The 26400-nt window shown below is 68.8% G+C and overlaps 5 protein-coding genes across 10 annotated transcripts; 2 read left to right on the forward strand and 3 right to left on the reverse strand.

Moving 5' to 3' along the window:
* Positions 1–42: 42 nt before the first annotated feature.
* CAPG (capping actin protein, gelsolin like) lies at positions 43–6972 on the reverse strand. Of its 4 annotated transcripts, none has more exons than XM_087762799.1 (10): positions 6145–6972; positions 4126–4197; positions 3889–4061; positions 3657–3811; positions 3105–3266; positions 2398–2547; positions 2210–2302; positions 1860–1992; positions 1694–1782; positions 43–1601 (listed from the first exon to the last, which is right to left on the reverse strand). In XM_087762799.1, exons 2-10 carry the CDS (start codon positions 4146–4148, stop codon positions 1536–1538), a joined length of 1044 nt encoding a protein of 347 aa, XP_087618925.1. In that variant the 5' UTR covers positions 4149–4197; positions 6145–6972; the 3' UTR covers positions 43–1535. The 4 variants fall into 4 exon arrangements, with proteins under 4 accessions (XP_087618925.1, XP_087618922.1, XP_087618923.1 ...); XM_087762796.1 differs by lacking the exon at positions 6145–6972 and adding an exon at positions 4939–5046; XM_087762797.1 differs by lacking the exon at positions 6145–6972 and adding an exon at positions 4882–5018.
* Positions 6973–7108: 136 nt separating this feature from the next.
* Positions 7109–13915, forward strand: AEBP1 (AE binding protein 1). Of its 3 annotated transcripts, none has more exons than XM_087762741.1 (21): positions 7109–7401; positions 7542–8009; positions 8245–8316; positions 8572–8643; positions 8765–8851; positions 9317–9418; positions 9600–9689; positions 9893–9970; positions 10050–10124; positions 10212–10321; positions 10401–10540; positions 10642–10726; positions 10817–10961; positions 11051–11139; positions 11255–11378; positions 11462–11658; positions 11757–11936; positions 12015–12357; positions 12461–12600; positions 12685–12784; positions 12873–13915. In XM_087762741.1, the coding sequence occupies exons 1-21, from the start codon at positions 7155–7157 to the stop codon at positions 13421–13423; spliced, it is 3495 nt and encodes a 1164-aa protein (XP_087618867.1). In that variant the 5' UTR covers positions 7109–7154; the 3' UTR covers positions 13424–13915. The 3 variants fall into 3 exon arrangements, with proteins under 3 accessions (XP_087618867.1, XP_087618868.1, XP_087618869.1); XM_087762742.1 differs by having other exon boundaries at positions 7109–7395; XM_087762743.1 differs by lacking the exon at positions 8245–8316.
* Positions 13916–13998: 83 nt separating this feature from the next.
* Positions 13999–20497, reverse strand: POLD2 (DNA polymerase delta 2, accessory subunit). The gene is made up of 11 exons (XM_087762782.1): positions 20395–20497; positions 19392–19667; positions 17053–17174; positions 16051–16174; positions 15859–15973; positions 15520–15718; positions 15302–15382; positions 14763–14920; positions 14517–14644; positions 14318–14419; positions 13999–14211 (listed from the first exon to the last, which is right to left on the reverse strand). Exons 2-11 carry the CDS (start codon positions 19609–19611, stop codon positions 14054–14056), a joined length of 1407 nt encoding a protein of 468 aa, XP_087618908.1. The 5' UTR covers positions 19612–19667; positions 20395–20497; the 3' UTR covers positions 13999–14053.
* A 664-nt stretch (positions 20498–21161) lies between these two features.
* GNLY (granulysin) lies at positions 21162–22745 on the forward strand. The gene is made up of 5 exons (XM_087762885.1): positions 21162–21320; positions 21677–21801; positions 21903–22028; positions 22109–22281; positions 22627–22745. The coding sequence occupies exons 1-4, from the start codon at positions 21281–21283 to the stop codon at positions 22274–22276; spliced, it is 459 nt and encodes a 152-aa protein (XP_087619011.1). The 5' UTR covers positions 21162–21280; the 3' UTR covers positions 22277–22281; positions 22627–22745.
* Positions 22746–22952: 207 nt separating this feature from the next.
* Positions 22953–26206, reverse strand: MYL7 (myosin light chain 7). The gene is made up of 7 exons (XM_087762884.1): positions 26162–26206; positions 24672–24782; positions 24336–24411; positions 23761–23865; positions 23552–23630; positions 23396–23444; positions 22953–23116 (listed from the first exon to the last, which is right to left on the reverse strand). Exons 1-7 carry the CDS (start codon positions 26162–26164, stop codon positions 23015–23017), a joined length of 525 nt encoding a protein of 174 aa, XP_087619010.1. The 5' UTR covers positions 26165–26206; the 3' UTR covers positions 22953–23014.
* Between the last annotated feature and the right edge of the window lie 194 nt (positions 26207–26400).

Genomic DNA, 26400 nt, shown 5'->3' on the forward strand with positions numbered 1-26400 from the left:
GTGTTTGGCGTGGGGCCAGGCAGAGCTCACGTATTCCTAACGTCAGCCGCGAGCGCCAACAAGAAATCTTTTAATAAGGTAAAGCTGGGCCGTGCGTGGGAATCGCCACGTGTTTTCGCAACGGGTCATCGTGACCAGGCTCGTGCTCCGGAGAGAGGAGCGAAGGCAGGGATAATTAGATACGTAATTAGCCCCAGCACTAACTATTTGAGTCTAATACGGAGGGAGGTTGGGTGAGAAAAGCAGCCGGAGGCAGCGGCTGGCAGAAATGTGCAGGCAGCGACGGGGTCTGGGTGGCCCTGGGTGTGTAGAGGGGCTTTAGGGGTGGTTTTGGGGACACTGAGGCCATCAGGGTGCAGGGACTGTGGAGGTAGCGGGGAGTGGGGACACCGGGGACATGAGGATATGGAGGCGGCAGGGACACCGGGCTGAGGGGACCTTGGGGATGCAGGTCCCAGGCGTGCAGGGACACCAGGGATTTGGGGACATGAGGGACTTGGGCACCTGGGTGATTTGGGGACGTGGGGACACTGGGGATGTGGGGACACTGGAGACCCAGGGCTGGCAGCCAGGCGGGTGCCACGGGCCATCTCCCACCTCTCTCAGCCATCTTGGGGTGCTCACGTAGCACCGCACCTGGAGCAGCGAGACACAGGGCTCAGCACCCACCCCGTGTTCGCCAGGGCCTGGGCGCAGGACGGGGGAGACGCGTGGGCATGGGCCTGGCGTGGGCAGAGAGGCGGTGTGGGCACGGGCACGGCGTGGGCAAGAAGATGATGTGGGCACGGGGACAGCGCGGCATGGCGTGGGCGCAGAGATGATGGGGCGCGGGGGTGGCACAGCGTGGGCACGGGGGTAGCGCGGGCACGAGCGGGAAGGCGGTGAGGGCGTGGAGGTGGCAGAGGTGTGGCAGCAGTGAGGGTGGGGGGACGGCGTTGGCACAGAGCATGGGCATGGCACAGGGACAGGAATGACACGGGGATGGGGATGGCGCGGGGACGGGGATGGCACGGGGATGGGAATGACATGGGGACGGGGATGACAGGTGGATGGGGTGGGCAACGGCACGGGGATGCCAAAGGAATGGGGATGGCATGGTCATGGGGATGGGGTTGAGGATGGCATGGACATGAGGATGGCAAGGGGATGGGAATGACATGGGCTTGGGGATGGCACAGGCTTGGGGATGGCAAAGGGATGGGAATGACATGGGCATGGGGCGGGCAAAGGCACGGGGATGGCATGGGCTTGGGGATCGAGATGGCATGGGGATGGGAATGACATGGGCATGGGGCGGGCAAAGGCACGGGGGTGGCGTGGGCATGGCACAGGGACGGTATGGGGTTGGCACGGGCTTGGGGATGGCATGGGGATGTGACTGATGTAGGCATGGGGATGGGGATGACATGGGGATGGGGATGGCACGGTCACAGGGACAGCTGAGCAGGGCGCAGGTGTTGGCAGGGAGCTGGCACAGCCGGCACAAGCCTGGTGCTGCCCTGGGCCGGGCGCTGGCCCCGCGGGTACCCGCTCCCTCACTTCCAGCTGGTGAAGAACTGCTTGAAGAGGGGCGTCTCGCGGCCCTCGGGCAGGATTTCCACCTGCCAGGACAGGGACAGGGAGGGGACGGGGACCGGGACGGGGTGAGTTCGCCTGTGCCAGCCCCTGGGCACCCCTCACCGCCTGCACCCACCTGTGTCTGGGGCGAGTGGCCCATGCGGGCGATGACCTCCTCGGCCACTTTCAGGGCCGCCTGGCGCTCCTGCTCGTTGGCCTTGCGCCCTGCGCACGGGGATGTCAGAGCCACGCTGGGGGTGGCCCCTGTCCCCGCGTCCCCCCCCGTCCCCATCCCCAGGCACCTTTCCAGACGTAGACCTTCCCGCCGGCGCCGTTGTCCAGCACGAAGCAGTCGTCGGAGCAGAGCAGGCTCTGGCTGAAGGGGCTGCTCGCGGCCACCTGGGTCAGGTCCATGCGCCCCGTTGCGTCCGACACCTGCCCACGGCCAGGATGTCACCACGGGGCCACCCCAGGGTCCTTCGGCCGTGCCTGGTCCTGTGTCCCCCCACGCAGCCACTGCAGCATCCCCCATATGTGCCCTGCCCCAGGGCCACCGCGGTGTCCCCTGGCCATGCCCAGCCCCAGGACCACCATGGGGACACTCAGCTATGCCCAGCCCGGGGACCACCCTGGTGTCCCGAGGTGGCCTTGCCTTGTAGAGGATGGCTGCCCCCGCGTTCCTCTGATCAGCCAAGACGTCCTCCTCGGGGCTGCCCTCCTGCAAGGTGGGCTTGGGGCCCAGCACCTGCCGGGGGAAGAGACAGGGGCTGTCACAGAGCCACCCCGGGGACACTCGGGACCCCCTCTGCTCCCACTGGGGACGTCAGGGCCCCGGCGCACCTGCAGCATCTCAGGCGGCTCCTCGCCATCTGCCACGATCTCCAGGCGAGCCTTGCCGCCCCGCTCGCCGTCCCGGATGGCCGCAGCCAGCTCCTGCGCCCTGCTGCGCTCCAGCACGTTGCACTTGGCCCCGCACCAGACGAAGAGGGTCTGGGGACAGGGAGAGGGACAGTGGTGACAGAGCCATCCCACCTTCCCCGGGCCACCGTAGTGGCCCCCAACCCATCTCGCCCAGGTTGAGGACGAAGCAGTCGCTGGGGTGGACGCTGGCCCAGGGAAACGCTGCTCTGGACAGATGGACACCCCGACAGACGGGCACCCAGATGGATAAAGGGATGCCCCAATGGATGGATGGACACCCAGATGGACAGACAGATACCCCAACGATCAAACACACCTATGGATAGGGGAGCCACCCCAACTGATTGATGGGCACCCCAAGAGACAGACATCTCCAAGGACAGACAGATGCCCCAGTGGACAGATGGCTGCCCGGAAGGACAGACGAACAACCCAACAGACTGATACTCAGAAGGACAGACAGACATCCCAACAGATAGACACCCAGAAAACCAGACAGACACCCCTACGGATGGATGGACACTTTGACAGACAGATGGCCACCCAGAAGGACGCTCGAGGTGAGAAGCTCTGGGGGACAGGGAGAGGGACGGTGGGGACAGGGCCACCCGGCGGCCCCTGCCCACCTCGCCCAGGTCGAGGATGAAGCAGTCGCCGGTGTTGAAGCTGGCCCAGCTCAGGCCCCGCTCGCTCGCCCGGATGTTCTTCTTCCCCTTCACCTGGTAGAGTTTGCGCACGGGGCCGGCGCCGGGGCGGGTGGGCTTGAAGGCCGAGTCCACGCCGCCCTCCTGCCGGCACAGGGGTGCTGAGCGCCCGCTGGGGTGCCCAGCACCCAACGGGGCATGCTGAGTGCTTGGTGGGTGCCCAGCGCCCAGCAGGGATGCTGAGCACCCAGAGGGGATGCTGAGCATGCGGTAGAGGTGTTGAACACCCAGCAAGGGTGCTCGGTAACCATCAGGGGTGTTGAGCACCCAGCAGAGATACCGAGCACCCAGAGGGGATGCTGAGCATGTGGTAGAGGTGTTGAGCACCCAGCAGGGATGCTGAGCACCTGCTAGGGCTGCCCAGCACCCAGAGGGGATCCCACATGCCCAGTGGTGGGGATGCTGAGTGCTCAGTGGGGATGCTGAGCGCCGGGAGCGCCCCGAGCCCCCACCGAGGATGCCCAGCACCCGTACCTGGTAGGTGATGCCGCGGGGGAAGTACTCCATGAAGACGTCGGACTCGTTGCCCTGCACCTCGCGGTGCGTCACGGGGCGCTCGCCCAGCAGCGCGTTCAGCTGGGTGGAGAGGAGGGCGCAGGCGCCCTGCTCGTCCCGCGAGGAATCCCGGCCTGCGGCGGCAGCCAGCGCTGAGACCCCGCTCCCACCGCCACCCCCCGCGCCCCCACCCACCCACCCTGGGGCTCACCCAGCCAGAGGTGGAGGTGGGCTCGCTCGTCCGGCCCGTTGTGCAGCACCAGGTAGGCGTCCCCGGAGAAGAAGACGCCCCACGTCGCCTCGGGGACCTCCACCGGCTGCAGCTTCTCCACCCGCCAGATGTGCAGCCCCGGGCGGGCGGCGGCGGGGCCGAAGGGGGAACCGCTGCGGGGCGAGGGGCGGCGTGAGCCGGGGGGCGAGGGGAAGGGGAGGGGGGGGGCGGGGGTACCTTTTGGGGAGCGCGGTGTACATGGCGGCAGGGAGGTGGTGACGCGTGGGGTGGCGGAGCGGAGGGCTGGACCTGCGGACGGAGGGGCACCGTGAGATGGAGAAGATGGAGAGCACAAGGGGTGGAGAGCCGGGGGGTCAAGGGCGCCCCGACAGGGAAATGGATGCCCCAATGGACAGACGGACACCCAGAAGGACAGACAGACACCCCAACAGACACCCAGAAGGAGAGGTGGACCCCCCGGTGGACAGATGGACACCTGATGGACAGATGGACACCCAGAAGGACAGACAGACACCCAGAAGGAGAGGTGGACACCCGACAGGTAGATGGAAGCCCCAATGGACAGACGGATGCCTAGAAGGATGGACAGACACCCCTGCATACAGATGGATGCCCCTACGGATAGGTGGACACCCCCATGGACAGACGGACACCCCAATGGCCAGATGTACCCCAATGTACAGCTGGACACTTGGAAGGACAGACAGACACCCCTACAAACAGATGAGCACCCCGATGGATAGGTGGACACCAGGAAGGACAGACAGACAGACAAACCCCCCAGTGGGTGGGAAACCCCCAGGACAGACAGATGGACACCCCCAGAGGCACACACCCTGTGATGGACAGACAGACGCCCTAAAGGACACCCCGATAGACAAACAGACACCTGGCCGGACAGACGGACACCCCAAAGGACACCCGGATGGACACACACCCCCCGGGTGTCTGGGATACCCCAGAGACACACACCCCCCCGACGGACAGCCAGCCACACAGACAGACAGACACCCTGATGGACAGACGGACACCCCGACAGTCGGACAGCCCCTCGCTCAGGCGGACGGCAGCGGGCCGCGGCAGGACAGACGGACGCCCCAACAGCCGCGGAGCCTCCCGGAAGACGGCGGCGGTGACTCAGGCGGCAGGAAAGGGTGGGGACGGGGGGACGGGGGGACGGGCCTGGCCCCGCGTGGGCCCCCCACGGGGACATGTGGCCTCGAGTGGGGCCCCTCACCCCACTGCTGGGACCCCCCACCCTCCTGGGACCCCCACCCCACTGCTGGGACCCCCCCACCCCACTGCTGGGACCCCCCACCCTCCTGGGACCCCCACCCCACTGCTGGGACCCCCCACCCCACTGCTGGGACCCCCCCCTCCTGGGACCCCCCCTCCCCACCAGGACCCACTGTCACCCAGGGCACTGAGTGCCACCCGTGGGCCTCCCCCCCCCCGGGGGGGGTTCCAGCCCTGTGCCCTGCCAGGGGGGTACAGGGGGCTGTACTGGGAGAGGGCGGCTCTACTGGGTGGGGAGGCTGTACGGGGGGGGGACTGTACTGGGGGCTGTACTGGGAGGGCGATACAGGGGGCTGCACTGGGGAGGGTATACTGGGAGCTGGACTGGGTGGGGCTGCACTGGGAGGGGATTGTACTGGGGGGTCTATAATGGGCGGGGGCTGTACTGGGAGTTGTACTGGGAGGGCTATATGGGGGGGTGCACTTGGGGGGGTATACTGGGAGGGGATTGTACTGGGAGGGGTTTGTACTGGGATGCTGTACTGGGAAGGGAGGGCTGTACTGGGGGAGCTGTAACGGGTAGAGTCCATACTGGGAGCTGCACTGGGAGGGGGGGCACTACTGGGGGCTGCGTTGCGGGGGGGGCTGCAGTGGAGGCTCACTGGGAGGCACTGGGAGGTGCAGAGCAGGCCCCCCCCCCCCCCAGCTCCCCACAGGCCGCGGCCGCAGCATTGCTGGGAAGTGACTCACGGCCGGGGGGGCCACGCGTGTGACGAGCGCGGGCGGCCTGAGCCCGCCACGTGGCCCCACCGGCCACCGCGCGGCCTGGGGAGCCTGGGGGGCCGGGGCGGGTGGGGGGCGCCCACCGCCCCCCTTAGCGCCTCGGGTGGCACCTGGGGGCCTTCCCTTCCCCGGGAAGGGGGTGGGCGGGGGGGTCACGCGTCTGCGCCGCGTCTGCGCCGTGTCCTACGTGCAGCGCGTGGTCTGTGTGCGTGGTACCTGCGTGTGCGGGGAGCCCGCGGGCAGTCGCCCACGCGTGTGCAGGGACATGTGCGGTGCGTGTCCCGCGTGTGGGGCCTCCGCGTGTGGCAGCGTGTCGGCGCGACGGTGGGCTTCCCACGTGTCGTGCGTGCAGCGTCACGTATGCGGTGTGCGCGCAGCGCGGCGGTGTTTGCGTGCGGTGTGTGTGCCTGCACCCGTGGTGTCCGTGTGTCCGTACCAGGCCGCAGCACGTGAGCGTGGGCTCTGCGTGCCCAGGGCCTGGTGCCGGCGCAGGGCCAGCCCTATGCAGCGCCAGCACGGTGTTGGTTCCTGCGCAGCGCCAGCTCCCGCGTCGTGCCAGCGCCGGTGCAGCGCTGGTCCCTGTGCGGTGCTGGTGCCCCTGCAAGCCAGGGCCCAGGCGGTGCCAGCGCAGCGCTGGTCCCCAGCCGGTGCGGGGCCCCGGGCAGCGGCAGTGCCCGTGCGGTGCCGGTTCGGCGAGGGTTCCCCGGGCAGCGGCAGTGCATGTGTCAGTCCAGCGTCAGGCACGCCACACCGCAGCGTGCCAGTGCGGTGCCGGTGCTATTCCTGTGCGGTGTTGGTGCCAGTGCAGCGCCAGTGCCGGTGCAGGGCCAGTGCCCATGCAGCGTGGGTCCCGTACAGTGCCGGTACCGTCCTGGTTCCGTGCAGTGCCGGTGCCAGTGCCATTCCCGTGCAGTGCTGGTGCCGGTGCGGTGCCAGCGCCGATGCTGTTCCCGTGCAGTGCCGGTGCTGGTGCCAGCGCCGTTGCCGTGCAGTGCCGGTGCCGGTGCCGTTCCCGTGCCATGCTGGTGCCGGTGCCGTTCCCGTTCCCGTGCGGTGTCGGTGCCGGTGCCGTTCCCGCTGTCCCCGCTGTTCCCGTTCCCGGTGCGGCGCGGGTGCCGCTCAGCCCCGCCGCAGCTCGGTGCCGCCCCCGGCCCCTGCGCCCGCCCCCCGCCGGTCCCGCCCGGGCGCTCGGGGCCGGGGCCGGGGCCGGTGCGGCGGACGCGGCGATGGGGCTGGCGGGGCCGCCCCGCTCCTGCCTCCTGCTGGCGGCCGCGCTGCTGCCGCTGCTGCCCGGGGCCGCCCCGGGCCCCGCCGCGCCGCCCGCGCTCACCGACGCCGAGATCGAGGCGTTTCTGCGGGGCTTCCTCGGCCCCGGCGGCGGCGACGGCGAGGACGGGGACGGGGACGGCGCCGACCTGGGCTTCGGCACCGACCTGGGCGTCGGCACCGGCACCGGCACCGGCACCGGCACCGGTGAGCGGGCGGCAGCGGCACCGCGGGTCGGGGCTGCGCCGGTAGCGGGGCGCGGCGGGGGGTGGGGACCCCCCCCAGCCCGGCCCCGGCCGCCCCTCACCCCGCGGCGGGGCGGCTGCTGCCCCCGCTCCCCTCCCCAGGCTCCCCGGGGCTGACGGAGCCCGAGAAACCCAAGAAGGGGAAGAAGGAAAAACCGCCCAAGCCCACCAAAAAGCCCAAGGAGAGAGCCCGGGGCGCCAAGAGGGACAGGGACAGGGACAGGGACAGGGGCGCGGACAAGCCCCCCAAGAAGCCCAAGGAGAAGACCCCCAAAGGCTCCGAAAAACCCCCAAAAGGCTCTGAAAAAAACCCCAAAGGCTCCGAAAAACCCCCAAAAGGCTCCGAAAAAACCCCAAAAGGCTCCAAAAAGCCCAAGGAGAAGCCACCCAAGGAGAAGCCGCCCAAGGCCACCAAAAAACCCTCCGGCAAGAAGCCACCGGAGCCACCGACCACCCCCCCGGGGCCCCCCGCCACCCCGCAGCCCCCGCGGGGCGAGGACGACGCGGGGACACCCCGGTTCCCGGAGCAGCCCTCGCCTTACGAGGAGGAGGAGGATGGAGGTGGCCGAGGTAAGTCTTGGGGGGGCCTGATCTCGCCGCCCACCGGGTTGGGGTGGGGGGGTGGCACCCCACTGCGTCCCCCCGTGTCCCGCTCGGCTTCCCGGTGGCACCCCACGGCCGGCTGGGCTGTGTCCCGCCGGGGTCACCCCTCCGCCCCGCCAGCCTGCCTCCCGACGGGATTTTCCTTCGGTGGGGGGCTGCCAGGGGGCCCCGCCAGCCCCTCGCTCTGTGTCCCTGTCCCCAGGGGAGCCGGAGGAGCCACCGAGCGAGCCCTGGCAGCCGGGGCGGGAGGACTGGAGCCCCGAGCCCGAGCCTGGTGAGTGCCCTGTCCCCGGGGCCACCTCCCTGTACCCCAGGGCCACCTCCCTGTGTCTTGGGGCCACCTCCCTGTACCCCAGGGCCACCTCCCTCCACCCCGGGGCCACCACCCTGTGCCCCAATGCCCCCTCCCTGCATCCCAGTGCCACCTGCCTGCGTCCCAGTGTCACCTCCCTACACCCCAATGCCACCTCCCTGCACCCCAATGCCACCTCCCTGCTCCCCGGTGCCACCCTGCGCCCCGTCCCCACAGAGGTCCCCGAGGAGCCGGAGCCACCAACGCTGGACTACAACGAGCAGCTGGAGCGGGAGGACTACGAGGACTGTACGGTGCCGGGGCGCGGGCGGGGGGACCGCCGGGGTCCCCCGGCCTGGAGGAAAGGAGGGAGGGGGTGTCCCCCCGCCTCGTCCCTCTGAAGTCACCGCCACCCCCTTTCTGTCCCCAGTCGAGTACATCCGGCGGCAGCAGAAACCCCGCAAGCCCCCGAGCAGGAAAAAACCCGAGAGAGTCTGGCCCCAGCCCGAGGAGCCACGTAAGTGGGGTGACAGGGGGACAAAGGGGGGCTGGCACCTCTCGGGGTGGGGGGGACAGTCCCCAGCCTTGGGGACCCAGGGGAGCATCGTTTTGGGACAGCCTGGAGCTGGGGGGGCGGCATGGGGACTGCGTAAGGGGTGCAGGGGACCCCACAGGGGTGCAGGGACCCCCTAGGGGATCTCTTGGGGGCACGGGGATCCTGTGCGAATACAGAGGGGGACATGGGGACCCCACAGGGGCATGGGGGATCCCACAGGGACACAGGGATCCCACAGAAGCATGGGAGACGCCACAGGGACATGGGGGACCCCTGGGGGCACAGTAGGGGTGTGGGGATCCACGGAGGCATGAGGAACCCCACAGGGACTGAGGGATCCCATAGGGGCACAGGGATCCCACAGGGACACGGGGGTACCCCCATTCCCCCCCCAACCCCCAGCATGGCCTCTTTCGCCCTCCCCAGCGAAGCCGGAGGTGCCACCCCCTCAGCCACCACCCCCGCCGCCCGTCCTGGTGACCGAAGGGGACTACGAGGACGGCTTCCTACGACCCGACTACGATGACCGTGAGTGACGAGCCATGGGGGGCCGGGGCACCCCAGGACCCCCGTTCCTGGGGGGCTCTGCCCGGCCCCACGGGTAGGGATCTCCCCCCGTGCCCAGCTGGGCTCCGGCGGGTGGCACCCCCGCGCCGTCCCCCGGCCCTGAAGGGGTGTCCCAGCCCCGCTCCCCCTTTGCGCCCCGCAGTGGAGTACGGGCTGCCCCCCCCCCCGAAGCCCAGGAAACACCCGGACAAAGAGGACGAGATGGAGACGGACGAGGAGAAACTCAAGCCCTGTGAGAGACGGGATGGGTGCCGGGGCGGGTGGCATGTCCCCAGGGGGGGCGGCATGTCCCCAGGGGGGGCGGCATGTCCCCAGGGTGGGTGGCATGTTTCCAGGGTGGGTGGCATGTCCCTGGGGCAGGTGGCACGTCCCTGGTGCAGGTGACATGTCCCCTGGGCGGGTGGCATGTCCCCAGCAGCCACTCTCCCATCCCAGGGAAGCCCAAGAAAGGCGGCAGCAGCAAGGAGGAGGAGGAGGACCCTTGGGCAGAGGAGAAGGGCCGGGACCGCAAAGGTGGGTGCCAGCCCCCCCATCCCCGTCCCCTCGCCCCAGCCCCCTGGGCTCTGCTCCCCCTCATGCGCCCCTTTTCCAGGAAAACCCAAAAAACCAGGGGGGAAGAAGTGGGAGCCAGACGAGGACGAATGGGCCCCTCCAGAGGAGAAGACAAGTGAGTGTCCCCGGTCCCGGGGGGGAAGCGGGCACCCCACTGCGGGGGGGTGCCCACCACCCTTCCCGCCCCCCACACTGTCCCCAGGGTGTCCCCCCATCGGCCTGGAGTCCCACCGCATCGAGGACGACCAGATCCTGGCCTCCTCCATGCTGCGCCACGGGCTGGGCGCCCAGCGCGGGCGCCTCAACATGCAGGTGAGGGTCGCCCGCCCCGCGGCCACCCTCCGCACCAGCGGGCCCCCCACCCACGTCCCCCCCACTATCCCCACCCCAGGCGGGCACCAACGAGGACGATTTCTTCGATGGGGCTTGGTGCGCTGAGGACGACAGCCGGGCGCACTGGATCGAGGTGGACACCCGCCGCACCACCAAGTTCACCGGCGTCATCACCCAGGGCCGCGACTCCCAGATCCAGTATGGGGCCGGGGACGAGCGGGAGGGGACGGATCTGGGGACACGGGGTGGGGGAGCGGCTCGGGGACCTCCCCTCCCAACCTGTCCCCTTCCTCCCGCAGCGAGGACTTTGTCACCAGCTTCTACGTGGGCTTCAGCAATGACAGCCAGAACTGGGTGATGTACACCAATGGCTACGAGGAGATGGTACGGGACCCCAACACGGGCTGGCTGGGGGGGATGGGGACAACAGGGACCCGCTCCCCCGCCGTGGCTACATCTCGCTCCCCTCTGCAGATGTTTTACGGCAACGTGGACAAGGACACGCCAGTGCTGACTGAGTTCCCCGAGCCCATGGTGGCCCGTTACATCCGCATCTACCCCCAGACGTGGAACGGCAGCCTCTGCCTGCGCCTCGAGGTCCTGGGCTGCCCCCTCTCCAGTAAGAGCCACCCCAAAGCGGCGGCTGAGGGGGCTGGGGGGGTGGCAGCTCCGCAGCCCCCCACCGCCGTGTCCCTGTCCCCTCCGCAGCCGTCAGCAGCTACTACGCCCAGCAGAACGAGGTGACCTCCACCGACAACCTGGACTTCCGCCACCACACCTACAAGGACATGAGGCAGGTGAGCACCTCCGTGGGGCGGTGGGCACCTCCGTGGGGTGGGCTCCTTCACGGGGGGTGGGCTCGGCCCCCCGAGCACTGTCCCCCATCACCTGCCCCCCACCCTGCGCCCGCAGCTGATGAAGGTGGTGAACGAGGAGTGTCCCACCATCACCCGCATCTACAACATCGGCAAGAGCTCACGGGGGCTGAAGATCTACGCCATGGAGATCTCGGACAACCCGGGCGAGCACGAGACGGGTGAGAAGGGGAGGTGTGGGGCGACCCGGCTGCTGTCCCCTGCCGCAGGCAGCATGCTGATCCTGCCTGTACCCTGCCCGCAGGTGAGCCCGAGTTCAGGTACACGGCGGGGCTGCACGGGAACGAAGCGCTGGGCCGGGAGCTGCTGCTCCTGCTGATGCAGTTCCTGTGCAAGGAGTACCATGACGGCAACCCCCGGGTGCGGAGCCTGGTGACCGAAACCCGCATCCACCTCGTGCCCTCCCTCAACCCCGATGGCTACGAGCTGGCCCGCGAGGCGGTAAGGGGACGGCAGGGCAGGGGATGGGACGGCGGAGCGGTGGGATGGGACGGTGGGATGCAGCCCCCGGGCTCACCGCTGCCCTGGGCTGCCCGCAGGGCTCCGAGCTGGGCAACTGGGCGCTGGGCCACTGGACGGAGGAGGGCTACGACCTCTTTGAGAACTTCCCCGACTTGGCTTCGGCGCTGTGGGCGGCCGAGGAGAGGAAGCTGGTGCCCCACAAGTTCCCCAACCACCACATCCCCATCCCGGAGCACTACCTGGTTGAGGACGCCACGGTGAGCCACGGCACGGGGCGGGGTGGTGGGACAGTGATGGGGACGTGGTGTCTCACACTGCCGTGCCTGCCATGGCAGGTGGCGGTGGAGACGCGGGCTGTCATGGCATGGATGGACAAGAACCCCTTTGTGCTGGGAGCCAACCTGCAGGGTGGGGAGAAGCTGGTATCCTACCCCTTTGACACGGCCCGGCCCGTCAGCGAGACACCAGCGGCCGCCCCTCGCCCGCCAGACGACTACGAGGACGACAACCCCGAGCTGCAGGAGACGCCCGACCACGCCATCTTCCGCTGGCTCGCCATCTCCTACGCCTCGGCCCACCTCACCATGACCGAGACCTTCCGCGGGGGCTGCCACACGCAGGACATGACCAACGCCATGGGCATCGTGCAGGGGGCCAAGTGGCACCCCCGGGCTGGCAGTAAGTGGGTGCCACGCCATACGGCGTCGGTCCGCCCGCCCCGCGCTCCCACCACCTGAAGGTGCGAGCGAGCGGCTGGGTGAGCGCTTGGTTTGTTTTACAGCCATGAATGACTTCAGCTACCTGCACACCAACTGCCTGGAGCTCTCCGTCTACCTCGGCTGCGACAAGTTCCCCCACGAGAGTGAGCTGCAGCAGGAGTGGGAGAACAACAAGGAGTCGCTGCTCACCTTCATGGAGCAGGTAGGTGCCGGGACGCGCCAGGCAGGGAGCCGGCGCTGCCCCGCCTGCCCCACATGGCTCCTCTCGTCCCCTTTCCTCGCGTAGGTCCACCGGGGCATCAAGGGCTTGGTGACGGACCAGCAGGGAGAACCCATCGCCAACGCCACCATCGTCGTGGGGGGCATCAACCACAACATCAAGACAGGTATGGTGCAGGACAGGGTGCCAGGCGGCGTGCCGGCAGCACCGTGCCGCCTCCTTCACACCCCGCTGCCTCCCCTCGCTCTCCGCAGCCAGCGGTGGGGACTACTGGCGCATCCTGAACCCGGGCGAGTACCGCGTCTCGGCTCGGGCCGAGGGCTACAACCCCAGCGTCAAGACCTGCAGCGTCTTCTACGACATTGGGGCCACCCAGTGCAACTTCGTCCTCTCGCGCTCCAACTGGAAACGCATCCGGGAGATCATGGCCATGAACGGGAACCGGCCCATCCGCCGCATCGTGCCCGGCCGCCCCATGACGCCCCGCGAACGCATGCGCCTGCGTATGCGCCTCCGGCAGCGCATGCAGCTCCGGCAACAGATGAGGCTGCGGCGTCTCAATGCCACCACGGCCGCCAGTGCCCCCACGGCCCCGCCGCCCACCACGGCCCTGCCCTTCCCCTTCAGCAGCACTGCCTACGCGCCCTGGAGCCAAGAGCCACCCACAGCCGGCACCTGGGAGATGGAGACCGAAACGGAGGTGGTGACTGAGCTGGTGACGGAGACGGAGGCCTGGGAGCTGGGCACGGGGACGGCGCAGCCCTTCACCACGGCCGAGACCTACACCGTGAACTTTGGTGACTAGGAGATGCTCGTCCCCTCGCTCCTGCCTCGAGCCAAGGCCGGACGCTTGCGGCCGGTTTGGTTTTGCCTGCAGCAGGCTCCGGCATCTGCTTCTAAAGCCTTCCTCGAGCCCCGGGCAGCCCGCTCTGGGTAGCCCGCCCCGGGTGGGCTCCGGCTTCTCACCCGCGCTGCTTCCTCGACTGCAGGGCACGCCATGCCGACGCTCGCCCCAAAGGCTGGGCGGCTGCGGAGCATCCCCCTTGCCAGGCTCCAGAGCCCGGCAGGAGAGGACGTGCTGCCCCGTCCCTCGGGGCTGGGCAGCGCCAGCCCTTGCCTGGCAAGGGAGGGGGTGAAGCAGGACCCAGCCCTCGCCCCGTCCCCGTCTCCCGGCACAGCGGGGCTGGCAGGGGTGGTCCCACTCTCCAGGGCAGGGCCCACGCGGAGGCAGCTGCAGCCCCTGTCCCCTCCACACAGTTTTTTTGTTACACAAATAAATCAAGTTATATTGGTACAAGCGTCTCTTCTCTCCTGTGCCCCCGGCAGCTCTGTGCCAGCCCTCCCGGGAGGGCAGACGGGGATGACACAAAGGCGGAGGGCGCCAGGGCCCTCCGAGGGGCCAGGGGTTTATTGAGTCCGTGCCCTGCCTGCTCAGTCAGTGCCTGACCTCCATGTCCCCGTCATCGTCCTCAGCCCCGAAGCCGGAGAAGCTGATGGGCTGGCAGCTGAGGTTGCGCAGGTTGACGAGGCAGGCGGTCTGTGTGGTGCTGAAGGTGGGCACCGTCAGCAGCAGGACCTGCTGCTCGTCCTCCCCTGCAAAAACAGGCAGGCGTCAGGCAGGTGAGCCCTCGGGCAGCACCCCGGGGCAGGGTCCCAGCCCCGAGCGAGGATCGGGGGCCCTGCAGGCTGCGGGACTCACCTTTGAGCAGCTTGGACTGGAAGCGGGGAGCGTTGCCGCAGAAGTAGACGTGAGGGCAGTCGGTGAGGATGAAAGGGTCTGATTTGTAAAAGGGGTAGCAGCCTGGGAGGGATGGAAATTAGGAGGGGAACCTGCACCTTGCACCCCTTCGAGGGCAAACACCCCCCCAGCCTTGGCGGCCACCCAGCTCTCGCCTTACCCAGCGTGTCCGGGGCCGTGGGGCTGATGTGTCCCGCCAGCAGCGTCCACTCCAGGATCTCCAGGTAGTCATCCATGCTGCTGTATTTGAAGATGTCGCTGATGTTTTGCCCTGAGGTCCCCAAAAACCTACACCATTTTGGGGGAAAGAAGGAGAGATTTGACAGCTGTACTTGCCGTGACTTGCCCCGCGATCCCATGCCGCCAGCAGTTATCACAGAGCTGCTGGCACACCAGGTGTTTTTACCTGACGCCGTCCACGTCGGCCTGGTAGGGGTTGGTGACGAGCCGGAGCGTGGAGTAGGCGCTGGCGAGGGGCAGCATGCAGTGATGCAGGGGCTGCTGCGGCAGCGTATAGTTGGTGGGGTCAAACTCACCAGGCATCACGTCCACGGGCACGGAGGTCTGCCGGCAGAGCGGGGATTACGGGGGATGGCCCAGCCACCCTCCTTCGAAGGGGCTCAGAGCAAATCCCCGGCTCTGCCCACTCCCTGATTTGGCTCCCGCCACTTCCCCGCAGGAAGCCCCGCTTGGCTTCACCACAGAGACCAGATGCCAGGAGAGGGATCTGAAGCTGGGCTGCGCGCTGCCTCCCCTTCTTGCCGCATTCCTGTACAGCACCATATGCGGTGCTCAAAGAGAAGGTGGGGGCCGGGGAAGGGGCGTTTGCCACCCCGCACCCTCGGGCTGCTGGCAGAGCGCTGCTTCCCTGGCTCGGGAGCCAGGCTCCCTCCCCCAGAAGGTACCCAAGTCCCCGGCCAACCCTATCCCGCTCCAAGCACTTACGCAAAGCTGCAGCAGGATCTCATCCAGCATCTTCACGGCCTCCACGCTCGCAGCCTGGGTCTTCTTGGTCAAGTACTTGGCCTGGGGCAGTGGGGAGAGAGTGAGGGAACAACCCCGTGCCCTCTCTGACTCCTCCTTCCCCACCTCCACGGGCCTCCCCGTGCCAGCCCGGGCCCCAGAGAGCAGCGTCGAGGCTGAAGGCCCCTTCCCCGCCGTACCTTGTTGATGGTGTCCCGGCTCTGCGTGTTCTGGCTCAGCAGGTTCCCCGCCAGAATGACGCGGGAGATCTGCGCGGCGCAGCTCTGCTCGCCCTCGGCGCCCAGCTGCCCCGTCACCACGTCCACCAGCAGCTGCGTGCTCAGCAAGGACTCGCCGCTGCCGCTGCCCAGCCCCAGCCCCGACACCAGCAGGACGAACCTAAGCGGAGAGGCTCGGGCAGCACACTGTGCTCCCTGCCTGCGCCCATCCCTGCCTGCACGGCGATGCCAGGGCTGCCCACACCAAGGGGCTCCGGATACGGCGGTGCCAGCCCCGCTCCTGTCCCTGCGGAGACTCACCGGTCCGAGTCGGGGCCTTTCCAGGGCAGCGGCCGGGGCAGGTTGGCGAAGCAGTGATCCTCCACCAGGAACTTGCCATCATCCTGCTCGGAGCCGTACACGGCGCAGATGGTCCCTACGGCAGAGAGCGGACGGTCAGCCCCCGGCCAGGGCCTGTGAGGTGGCTCCCACTGCAGAGCCATCGTCCCCTACCTGTCACCAGCCTCTGCACCTCGACAGCTCCTTCCAGCTTGATCCGCTGCAGCTCGTCCTCCAGGATCAGCTCGTCGGAGGGGTGGATGTACTTGGGCAAGGGCGGCTGAGGCACCAGGTTGTGCTGCGGGGGGACAGGGCAGGCTGTCATGGCCTCGGCAAGGCGAGCTGCCCCAAAGGGCCCTTCCTCCCCCCAGCCAAACCCCGCTCGTGGAAACCAGAGCGCGGGCGCGTGACTCATGAGAGCCGCCGGCGCGGCCCCCCCCGCCGATGCGGCCAACACCCCCGCTGCCGCTTTGAAAGCGGCGCTTTGGAGGCCCCGGCAGCTCTCGGCGCTGCTCGCCAGCTGCACACCGCCTGGACGAGCTGGTTTCGCTTAACGCTTCCCTGCAGCGCCCTGGCGAAGCAAACACGAGCGTGGCTCCCCGGCCAAGGAGGAAGCGGCTCAGCCAGGCGGCGGGAGACAGCGCTCTGGCTCGCCTCGGGAAACGTGTTTGCAATCATCGCCCGGGCAAGCACTCCGCTCCCTTTGAACCCTGCCCGGCAGGCACGGGGCTAACCTCATGCTGCGACGAGCAGGCTCCAAACTTCCCAACACGCTCCCTGTGAGCTGGCTGGGAGCAGATGGGCCCCCAGCACGGCATGGGGACGGCAGAGCTTCCCCGGACGCCCCCCTCATCCTCCTCCCCTGCAGCAGGGAAAGGAGGTTTGCTCTGCTGGATCCAAACCCTCCAAGGGCAGGAAAAGCAACACCAAGCAGGCACGTACACGATGCGCACTGGCCCAAAGGGGTGGCAGCAAGAGTGGCGGTGTCTAGGGACAGGGTAGGCACAGAGAAGATTATACACCAGCTCCCCAGGTCAAGGCCCGGGCAGTTCCCACTTGCTCGGCCACAGCGAGCACGAGGGAAGCGATGGGAAGCCGGCCGTGTGTTGGCACGTCCCCCAGAGCCATGCGGAGGAGGACGGGGGGGCCCGCGGGAGGGAACGTCCCCGCTGTTACCTCCTCGCTGATCTCCTGCAGGATGGAGGGCTGCAGCTGCATCGCCTTGAAGAGCGTCCCCACCACACAGCACTTCTCGCCCGCCCGCAGCTCGCAGAGCTTCCTCACCACCACGCCGTTCCCTGCAGAGAGAAACGGGGCTCAGCCGGCCTCGGGGACGGTTGCGAGGGCAGGCAAGGTTCAAGGCTGGCCGGGACCAGCTGAAAGGGCCTGAACGTCCAGGCCAGCAAGAGGCGGCGAGGGAATGTTGCAAAGCCTCTTGCTCTTCCTCGAGGCATGGAGCCGAATCCACATGTGTAGGCCAGATGGGGCCAATGGAGCATGCCAGAGAGCCAGCACTGCCTGCAGGCATTTCCTCCGCGTTGAGGGGGAGGAAAGCTGGGTCACACCAGGGTCTGGGGGACCCACAGCTCCTGGCCACCACCCAGGACAGCGTGCAGAGCTCCCGCTGGGACCACAGCTCCAGCTCTGCAGGGGGCACAGGTCCAGGTTTGTCCCACCTGGGCACGGAATTGGTGCCCTTGCCCTTGAGCACGAGGGGCTGGTGTTCCTGCTCCTCATCCGGATGACCCAAACATTCCACTCAGATTTGACAGGCAAGAGAGATCGTTCACCACCCCCAAGTCTGACCTCTGCCTCTGCCAGGGCCAGATCCTCTGCCCGGGATTCCTGCTGGAAGCCAGGATCCCCATCGCAGCCGGGCATTTGGGAAGATCCCAGCATGAAGACAGGCTGCTGGGGAGGGCAGGGTTTCCTCTGCCCGAAAGGCTTGTGCCTGGTCCTGGGCTTTACCAGGGGGATACGGGCCGGGGGAACCAACTCGCACCTCAGGAGGTGCAGAGAGCATTGCAGCCCCAGCGCTTCATCGTCTCCGTGGCTGGGGAGCACGTGCAGACAGCAAAAAATGCACCTCCCTCACCACAGGCTGAGCCCAAGACTTCTCACCTCACCCACCAGGACCCAGAGATGCTCCAGCCCCATCCTGTACGTGTCTGCAGGACTTTTATTTCCTGCTGCTTAAATCAAGCTGTGAAGCCCATCCACCCCGAGCCTCAAGCGCGGGAGGGAGGAGGACTGCGCCGGGGCCGCGGGAGCTGCCAGGCTCCTCTCCCAGAACAACACGGCCGAAGCCCGCTGCCGCGCCAGCTCCTCCGTCGGGTCGCCCGTTCTGGCTGTGGGCGGTGGGGTGACCTTTTCCCCCCCAGACTCTCCCTTTGCTAATCACACGCCTGCTGAACGTGACTCCTCTCCGGTGGAAAGCACCCCGCTGCCATCACCGGCACCCTGGGCTCAGCGGAGCTGGAAACACAGGTTCATCAATCCCAGGAATGCAAACACTCGGAGTCAGAAAAAACAATCCCGTTTTAGTTTCTTATTCTTGGCTCTAACCCTCCAAATGTGTGTGTTTAGGGGGAGGGGGGCTGCTCTCTCCAGATTTTGCCTGCAGGCGCTTCTCGCTGTGAGACAAACGCCAGAAATCTCGTCCCATCACATGACTCTGGGAAGTGGAGCTTTACAAAACTGCTGGTTCCCGTCAACCTCGGCAAAATCCAGGGTTACGGCGCAGGGTGGCCGGCCAAGGAAAGACATCCGCTGTGCAACCGGCACAGCCCAGTGCGGGCTTTGCTTCCCCTCACTCCGTGCAGCCCACGGGGCCGGGGAGAGAAAGAAAAACAAGCGGCCAAGCCCAAAAACCTCCATAGAAGGGCAAAGCTGAAAGCTTGGCTGGTCCGAGATGGTGAAATTCGATAACAGCCTTTTACCACGCTCGAGGAGCCATGCGCCGCGCCGAGGCCTGTCAGAAAGCTTAGCCACCGCGCTCTGGCAGCGGCGAGGCAGTTGCTTCATCTGAAGGCATAACGGCAGCGCTGGATGGAAACTCTCTAGCACGAGGATCCCACCCACTAACCGCTAACACGGCTCTGCCGGGCGAGGAAACGGCCCCCCCGGCGCAAGCGGCGCCTCTCGCGCCCCCCACAGCCCGCTTCCTGGCCGGGGCGCCCGCCAGCCCCTCGCCATGACAAACCTTGCGCTTCACTCGTGCTCCCGACAGCGAGCAAGAGCTCTGACCTGGCCCGGTGAGCCAAAAAGAAAAAAGGTTTTCTCCACACAGCTGATGTTTAAAGCTGATTTTAGAAAGGTTGGGACATGTCCGGCAGAGAAACCATCCCCCCAAAACCCCCAAAGGGTTATTCGACCCCTAATGTGTGCCTAAGCTTAGGAAAGGATGGCCAGCACTTGCCAAAAAATCACCGAAGAGCTTCCAGCGGGTGCTGCGCCAGCCGCGCGGCTTTGCCCTCCTCCCCCAAAGAGGGGGCTTACTCCCCAAACCGACTCACCCCACTTCTGCCGCGCCCGCTCCTCCAGGATGGGCCGCATCTCGATCAGGCGCGCGGCGTAGATGTGAGCGTACTGGCGGCTGAAGCTGCGCTCGCCCAGCCGAAAGGGCTGGGAGTAGTCGGCGTACGCCGAAACCGGCAGCCTGGTGAAGGTGGAGGCCTCGGCGGAGGGGGGGGCCAGCAAACCCTGCGCCGTGGCGGCTGCCTGCTCCCAGAACATGGTGGGCGCCGGGCCGGAGCGGCGGGGCCGGACACGGCGGGATTTTAATGGAGGATCTGGCAAGGAAACGGGCAAATTAAGGATCTGGGCAAATTAAGCCTGGCAAAGCGAGCCCGGCACACCCCGGCCATCACCGTCGCCCCGAATCCCTCCCTGGAGGCAACCCCCACCCCCAAACTGCCCCCCTCGCCCCCCAAAACACGGCTGACCCCCCCAGTCACCGCCCCCCTCCCCAGCACCAGGGCACCCCCAGACCCACCCTGGTGCCAGGAAAACCCCAGGACCCCCAGTCACCCCCCGGCAGCAGGACACCCGCAGCCCCCCAGTCCCACCCTGGCCACAGGACCACCAAATGCCCCCTGGCACCACGAGCCCTGCACAGCCCCCAGGACCCCCCCTAAACACCCCTCCCGCACAGAGACCCCCCAGGGCACCGGGAGCCCCCCAGACACCTCCGAGCACCACGACCCCCCCGAGGACACCCCCGCCCCAAAACTCCCCGGCCCAAGCCCCCCCAGGCCGCAGGACGCTACAGGGACCCCCCAGCCCCCCCGAGCACCAGGACCCCCCTCCCCAAACCAGGGTCCCCCCAGGACCCTCGCGGGGGTCCCCCGGGAGCCCCCCGCGCCAGGGACCCTCAGCCGCCCCCCAGGGACCCCCAAAAGGCACCAGCCCCCCGCCGGGCGCCCATCGCCCCCCCGCCGGGCCCCCCCCGAGCGGGGCAGCCACAAACCCCCCCGTCCTCACCCCCCTCCGGGCCCCCCCAGGCCGCAGGTCACCTACGGGGTCAGAGGTCAGGGGTCAGCGGTCGGGGGGGGCCGCCGGCACCGCGAGCCCGCCATGGGGAAGGGGCGGGGGGGGGAAAAGGCGCGAACGCCGCAAAGCCCGGAAGTCGCGTGGCCTCGGAGCGGAAGTGACGCCAAAGCGGCGGGTCGCCGTGGCAACCGCCGGTGGCGGCGGCGCGAGGCCGTTACCGTGGAAACCGGCGGGGGCGGGGGGAGGGGGGCACCGGGACCCCAGGGAGCCCCGGAGGGGAGGGGGACACCGGGACCGAGCCCCGGGGCGTCACGGAGGCCGGGAGGGGACGGGGACACCGGGACAGGCCCCGCGGAGGCCATGGGGGACAGGGGGCACGAGGCCGACCCCTGAGGCCTCGGGGGGTCCGGGAGGGGACAGGGGACACCGGGACCGACCCCCGGGGGGGCACCGGGACCGGCCCCCGGGCCCCCCCACTGCTCACGGGGGGACCGGGAACAGCGGGACGGAGCCCCAGGCCCCCCCCGAGCCCGGGCGGGGGCAGAGGGGACCCCCGCCGAGCCCCCGGCCCCACGCCCTCCCCCCCCGCTTGGGGGGCTGCTGGGCCGCCCCCGTGGGGCCCCCGCCGGGCCCAGGGCTGGGGGCCGCCGGCGGCAGCCGGCTGCGGGGCGCGGGGGCTCGGTGGGGCGCGGGGCTGGGCCCCCCCGGCTGCCTTCCTGCCGCGGGGGCGGGGGGCGGAGGTGCGAGGGAGGAAGGGGTTTGCGAGCCGGCGCCGCTCCATTTTAAGGGTTTTTTGGGTTTCGGCGGCGCTGAGTGGCGCGGCCGTCCCCACAGCCCGCTCGCCGGGCTATAAAAGCCGTCGGGGCGGGCCGGCCGGTTGTCACCCGCTGTCACCCTCTCGAGTGGGCTCGCCATGGCTGCCGCCTTCCTCTTGGTGCTGGTGGCGGTGGGAGGTAACGGGGGCCCCCCCTGCCCCGTGCCCCCGAGGAGGGACGGGGTGGCGGGGGGACAGGCACCCCGGGGCGCAGGGGAGAGGGACACGTGGGGACGGGCACGGGGGACAGCGGGGAAGGCGGCCTGGGGACGGGGTCTGCGTGGGGACCTTGGCATGGTGGGACGGGGTCCTTGTGGGGGCAGTGGGGACGGTGGGGACGAGGTCTTAGGTGGGGACATGGGGATGGTGGGGATGGGTTCCACATGGGGAGCCGGGGATGGCGGGGATGGCGGCCACGTGGGGACAGGCACCTGGGGGTGGCAGGGACGAGGTCCCGCGCCCGCGCCCGCGCTCACCGTCCCCATCCCCGCTCAGCGGCGCAGGCTGCGGTCCCCGAGCCCTGCCAGGGCGGCCCCGCGGCCTGGTGCCAGGACGTGGCCACCGCCAGCCGCTGCGGCAGGGAGCAGTACTGCCGCGACCTCTGGGACAGCCTGGCCCTGGTGAGCACCGGCCCTGCCGCCGCCCCACGGCTGTGGGGCAGCCCCCTGCCTGCGTCGGGGGGCCCGGCACAGCCCTGAGGGTCCGCCTTGTCCTCCCACAGTGGGACATGACCGAAGGGGACGTGGACGAAGGGGACGTGATGGCGCTGGGCAAGGGGAAGAAGTGCACCCTGTGCACCAAAATCCTGGAGCAGATGAAGGCGATGGTGGGCGACAACCCCGACGAGGTGAGCGGGCGGCCGGGGGGCTCGGGGGAGCGGGGCCCCGCAGGCGGCCCCGCTGACGCCGCCGGGGCTGGTCGTGGCAGGCAGCGGTGGAGGCGGCGCTGGGCAAAGCCTGCCGGGCCCTGGGCAAGCGCCTGGGCCGTGTCTGCAAGCGGCTGGTGAAGAAGTACCGGGACCAGATCAGCGAGGCGCTGCAGAACGGCGACGAGGCCCAGGACACCTGCGTCGCCATCGGCTTCTGCAAGGCCTGAGCCTGGTCAGCACCCGCCCCGCGTCCCGCGCCCCGATCCTGCATCCCGCGTCCTGATCCCGTGTCCTCCACCCCGCATCCTCCATCCCACACCCCGCGTTCCCCCAGCCCGTATCCCGCACCCCGTGTCCTGCACCCCGTGCCTGCCCCAGCGCGGGAGAGCCCTTGGGGGTCCTGTGCCTCCAGGAGGGAACCTGCCTGTGCCCCCGGAGGGTGGGGGTGAGGCAGGGGACCCCAAAATGCCTCCTGGAGGCGGGGGGAAGTTTGGAGGAGCCACTTTCGCTGGCACATGCGTTGGGGGTGACGGGCGACGGTGGCCCCCAGCTCACCGCTCCTTCCTTGTCTCCGCAGGGCTCAGACCGCGACCGGCCCCGAGTGCCACCCCCGGAACCCTGAAACCCCCTCCCAGCCCCACCTGCCACCCTGGCCCCCGCATCCTCCTCCCCGTGCAATAAAGCATCTCACCCCAGGCCACCGCGTCTCTTGGGGACAGTGGCCCTGCTGTCCCCCGTGCCGGGGTCCCCTGGGAGCCCATCCTTTGGCGGGGGGCTGTCCCTTGTGTTGGGGACACGCCAGCTCCATGGGGACACCGGGAGCCATGCGAGGGTGCAGAGCCCAGGCTGAACAGAGCCACCTCCCTCCCTGGGGCCACTGCAGACGGACGGACGGACAAGATCCCCTCGTTTGGTGGTTTATTTGGCCAGAGCGAGCGGCGGAGGGCGGGGGACCCCCTGTCCCCTCAGTCCTCCTTCTCGTCCCCGTGGGTGATGATGTAGCACAGGGACTTGTAGTCGATGTTCCCCGAGACGTCGATGGGCGTCACCGCGAACATCTGCTCCACCTGTGGAGGACGGGGACCCTGGGGACAGGGACTATGGGGGACACATGGGGACCCTGGGGACAGGGACTATGGGGGACACATGGGGAGCTGGGGCTGGGGGCTGTGTCCCCCTCCCCACATCTCCCCGTGGGCAGGCAGAGCCGGGCGTCCTGGGCACCTGCTCCCCCCGAGGGTCCTGTTGTCCCCCCTCGTGCAGGGACACTGTGAGGGGACGGGGTGGGCAGGGGCCAGCGCAGGGGACGGGGACGGGGACGGTGACGGCCAGGGGAGCCGCCTCACCTCCTCTGGGGAGAACTTATCCGCCTGGGTCAGGAGGAGCTGCTTAAACCTGCGGGAAGAGGGAACGGCTGAGCCCGGGGTCGGCTCCCATCCCCTGCCCGGGGGAGGCAGGATCTGGCCGGGTGCCCCGAGGGGTCCCTGCTGTCCCCCGCTCACTCGTCCTTGTTCACGGTGCCGGTGCCGGCGGGGTCGAAGAGCTTGAAGGCATTGAGGATGGACTCCTCGGGGTCGGTGCCTGGCGGGGAGGTGTTAGGTGGGGCTTGGGGCTGACCCCTGGGGGTGTCGGGGGGTGACAGGGGTGTTGGGGGGTGTCGGGGGGTGACAGGGGTGTTGGGGGGTGTCAGGGGACACCCGGGGCCGCTCACCGTTCAGCTTCTCCCCGAAGAGCGTCAGGAAGACGGTGAAGTTAATGGGCCCCTTCCCCTCCTTCAGCATCTCCTCCAGCTCCTTGTCGCTCACGTTCGCCTTCCCTGGGGGGGACACGGTGACAAGGACACTGGGCACCGGGGACAGCCTGGCCCCGGGAGGGGAGAGGCGGCACTGGAGATGCCAGCTGGAGCGCGGGGACGCGTCCCTCGGGAGATAAAGCCAGTGGTTCCCTCCGCGCGCCCGGGCGGCCCCGGCTGTCACTGCCCCGGGCTTCGCACCGTCACTGGCCCCGCACTTGGCACGGTCACTTCCCCGTGCCTGGCACCACATCTGTCCCCACACTGGGCGCTGGCACCGTCACCCACTTGGCGCCATCGCTGGCACCATCACTGTCATGGGCTTGGCACCGGCACCGTCCCCACCCTTGGCACTGCCACCATCCCTGCGATTGGCATCACTGCTGTCCCCAGCTTGGCACTGTCACTGTCCCCTGCCACTGTTACCACCCCGACTCGGCGCCGCAGCCGTCCCCGTCCCCGTCCCCGTCGCGTCCCCGCGCGGCGCCACTGACCCAGCTGCGTGTAGGTCTCCTTCAGGTCCGCCTTGGTGATGATCCCGTCCCGGTTCTGGTCGATGCAGCTGAAGGCCTGGAGCAGAACGGGCGAGGGGGTCGGGGGGGGACGAGCCCGGGGACCCCCCCACCTTGGGACCCCCCGCCCCAGGACCCCCCGCCCTGGGACCCCCTGCCTCAGGATCCCCCCACCCTGGGACCCCCCCACCCGGGACCCCCCCACCTTGGGACCCCCCGCCCCGGGACCCCCGGCCCTGGGACCCCCTGCTCCGGGAACCCCTGCCCCGGGATCCCCCCACCCCGGGACCCCCCGCCCGGGACCCCCCGCCCCGTTACCTCCTTGAACTCCTGGATCTGCGACTGCTCGAACATGGAGAAGACGTTGGAGGAGCGGCGCTGCGCCCGCCTGGCCGCCGCCCTGCCGCGCGTGCCCGCCCTCCTGCTGGCCTGCGGGAGCCAACCGGGGCGCGGGGAAGCCTTGGTCCGGCCCCGGCCAATCAGAGCGCAGGGAATCCTTTTTGTTTGGCCCCAGCCAATCAGAGCGCAGGGAATCCTTTTTGTTTGGCCCCAGCCAATCGGAGCGTAGGGAATCCCTTTTTGGTCCCACAGCCAATCAGAGCACAGGGAATCCCTTTTGTTTGGCCCCAGCCAATTGGAGCACAGGGAATCCCTTTTTGGTCCTCCAACCAATCAGAGCACAGGGAATCCCTTTTGTTCGGCCTTGGCCAATCGGAACAGAGAGAATCCTGCTGGCTGAGGGCTGCCGCCAATCAGAGCACAGGGAATCCACTTTTGGCCACGGCCATAAGCACAGGGAACCCTACTGCTGCTGGCCACAGCCAATCAGAGCCCAGGGAATCCTGCTGGCTGCTGGCCGCAGCCAATCAGAGCCCAGGGAATCCGCTGGCTGATGCCCAGGGTGCCCCCCGACGCCCAAGGATGACCCCGACACCCTGAGACGATCCCAGATCCTGGGGTGCCCCCAGGTCCCAGGGTGGCCCCGGACCCCATGGGGTGGCCCAGCCCCATGGGGTGGCCCCAGGCGTCCCAGGGTGTCCCCGGCCCCCCACGATGGCCCCTACCATGGGCTGACTCCCAACAGCCCGAGGGGGTCCCAGACTGGGGTGCCCCCGACCCCCAGAGGGAACCCAGCACCCTGGGTGCCCCGGGAGGACCTCAGCACCCCGGGGTGCCCCAGGAGGACCTCAATCCCTGGGGTGCTCGCACACACCCACAGGGACCCCAACACCCTGGAGTGCCCCCAGACCCCCCCCAACACCCTGGGGTGCTCGAGACCCTCGGATGGACCCCAACACCCTGGGGTACCACCAGACTCTCAGAGGGACACAACACCCTGGGGTGCTCCCGACTCCCAGGGGGACCCCAACACCCTGGGGTGCCCCAGACCCTCAGAGGGACCCCAACACCTGGGGGTGCCCCAGGAGGACCCCAAAACCTTGGGGTGCTCCCAACCCCCAGAGGGACCCCAACACCCTGGGGTGCCCCAGGAGGACCTCAATGCTGTGGAACACCCCAGACTCCCAGGGGGACCCCCAACATCCAGGGGTGCCACCAGACCCCCAGGGGGACCCCGAAACCCTGCCCTGGACCCTCTGGGGAACCCAACACCCCGGGGTGCCCACCATCCCCAGAGGGACCCCGACGCCCTGGGGCGCCCCAAACCTTCAGGGCGATCAAATCCCTGGGGTGCCCCAGACCCCCAGAGGGACCCCGACACCCTGGGGTGCCCCCAGTCCCCCCCGCAGCATCCGCACACCCTGGGGCGCCCCATCCCTCGTGCCTGGGGGGTCCCCGGCCGCACTCACCATCCTCGCCGCAGCCCTGGGCTGGGGCTCCCCGGGGCGCCCCGGCTTTTATCCCCCCCCTTATCGCCCCAAGCTAAATCGGGCGGCGGACGCGGGCGGGCGGCCGAGCCAAACTTGGTGCTGGCGCCGGGTGCTGACACCGCGGGGCTGTGCCGGACGCAAGCCAGGCCGGGCCCCCCCGGCTGTCACCGGGGCAGGGGACACTATTTTTGGCTGCTTGGGAAGGGGGCTGAGCCACG

The sequence above is a fragment of the Nipponia nippon genome, unplaced genomic scaffold, assembly GCF_047370975.1.
Source record: "Nipponia nippon isolate SJK-2023a ecotype South Korea unplaced genomic scaffold, ASM4737097v1 scaffold_27, whole genome shotgun sequence".
Classification (NCBI taxonomy): domain Eukaryota; kingdom Metazoa; phylum Chordata; class Aves; order Pelecaniformes; family Threskiornithidae; genus Nipponia; species Nipponia nippon.

Coding starts and splice junctions, on each gene's coding strand:
- CAPG (XM_087762799.1), bottom strand. CDS start 4,148: ATGTACACCGCGCTCCCCAAAAG. Junction 4,062..4,125: donor TACACCGCGCTCCCCAAAAG/GTACCCCCGCCC, acceptor CTCGCCCCGCAG/CGGTTCCCCCTTCGGCCCCG. Junction 1,783..1,859: donor GAAGGTCTACGTCTGGAAAG/GTGCCTGGGGAT, acceptor CCCCGTGCGCAG/GGCGCAAGGCCAACGAGCAG.
- AEBP1 (XM_087762741.1), top strand. CDS start 7,155: ATGGGGCTGGCGGGGCCGCCCCGCTCCTGCCTCCTGCTGGCGGCCGCG. Junction 9,419..9,599: donor ACGACCCGACTACGATGACC/GTGAGTGACGAG, acceptor TGCGCCCCGCAG/TGGAGTACGGGCTGCCCCCC. Junction 12,785..12,872: donor CAACCACAACATCAAGACAG/GTATGGTGCAGG, acceptor CGCTCTCCGCAG/CCAGCGGTGGGGACTACTGG.
- POLD2 (XM_087762782.1), bottom strand. CDS start 19,611: ATGTTCTGGGAGCAGGCAGCCGCCACGGCGCAGGGTTTGCTGGCCCCC. Junction 16,175..17,052: donor TGCAGGAGATCAGCGAGGAG/GTAACAGCGGGG, acceptor GTCCCCCCGCAG/CACAACCTGGTGCCTCAGCC. Junction 14,921..15,301: donor AGATCCTGCTGCAGCTTTGC/GTAAGTGCTTGG, acceptor CTCTGCCGGCAG/ACCTCCGTGCCCGTGGACGT.
- GNLY (XM_087762885.1), top strand. CDS start 21,281: ATGGCTGCCGCCTTCCTCTTGGTGCTGGTGGCGGTGGGAG. Junction 21,321..21,676: donor GGTGCTGGTGGCGGTGGGAG/GTAACGGGGGCC, acceptor ATCCCCGCTCAG/CGGCGCAGGCTGCGGTCCCC. Junction 22,029..22,108: donor TGGGCGACAACCCCGACGAG/GTGAGCGGGCGG, acceptor TGGTCGTGGCAG/GCAGCGGTGGAGGCGGCGCT.
- MYL7 (XM_087762884.1), bottom strand. Junction 23,445..23,551: donor GGCACCGTGAACAAGGACGA/GTGAGCGGGGGA, acceptor CTCTTCCCGCAG/GTTTAAGCAGCTCCTCCTGA. Junction 23,117..23,395: donor ATAAGTTCTCCCCAGAGGAG/GTGAGGCGGCTC, acceptor CGTCCTCCACAG/GTGGAGCAGATGTTCGCGGT.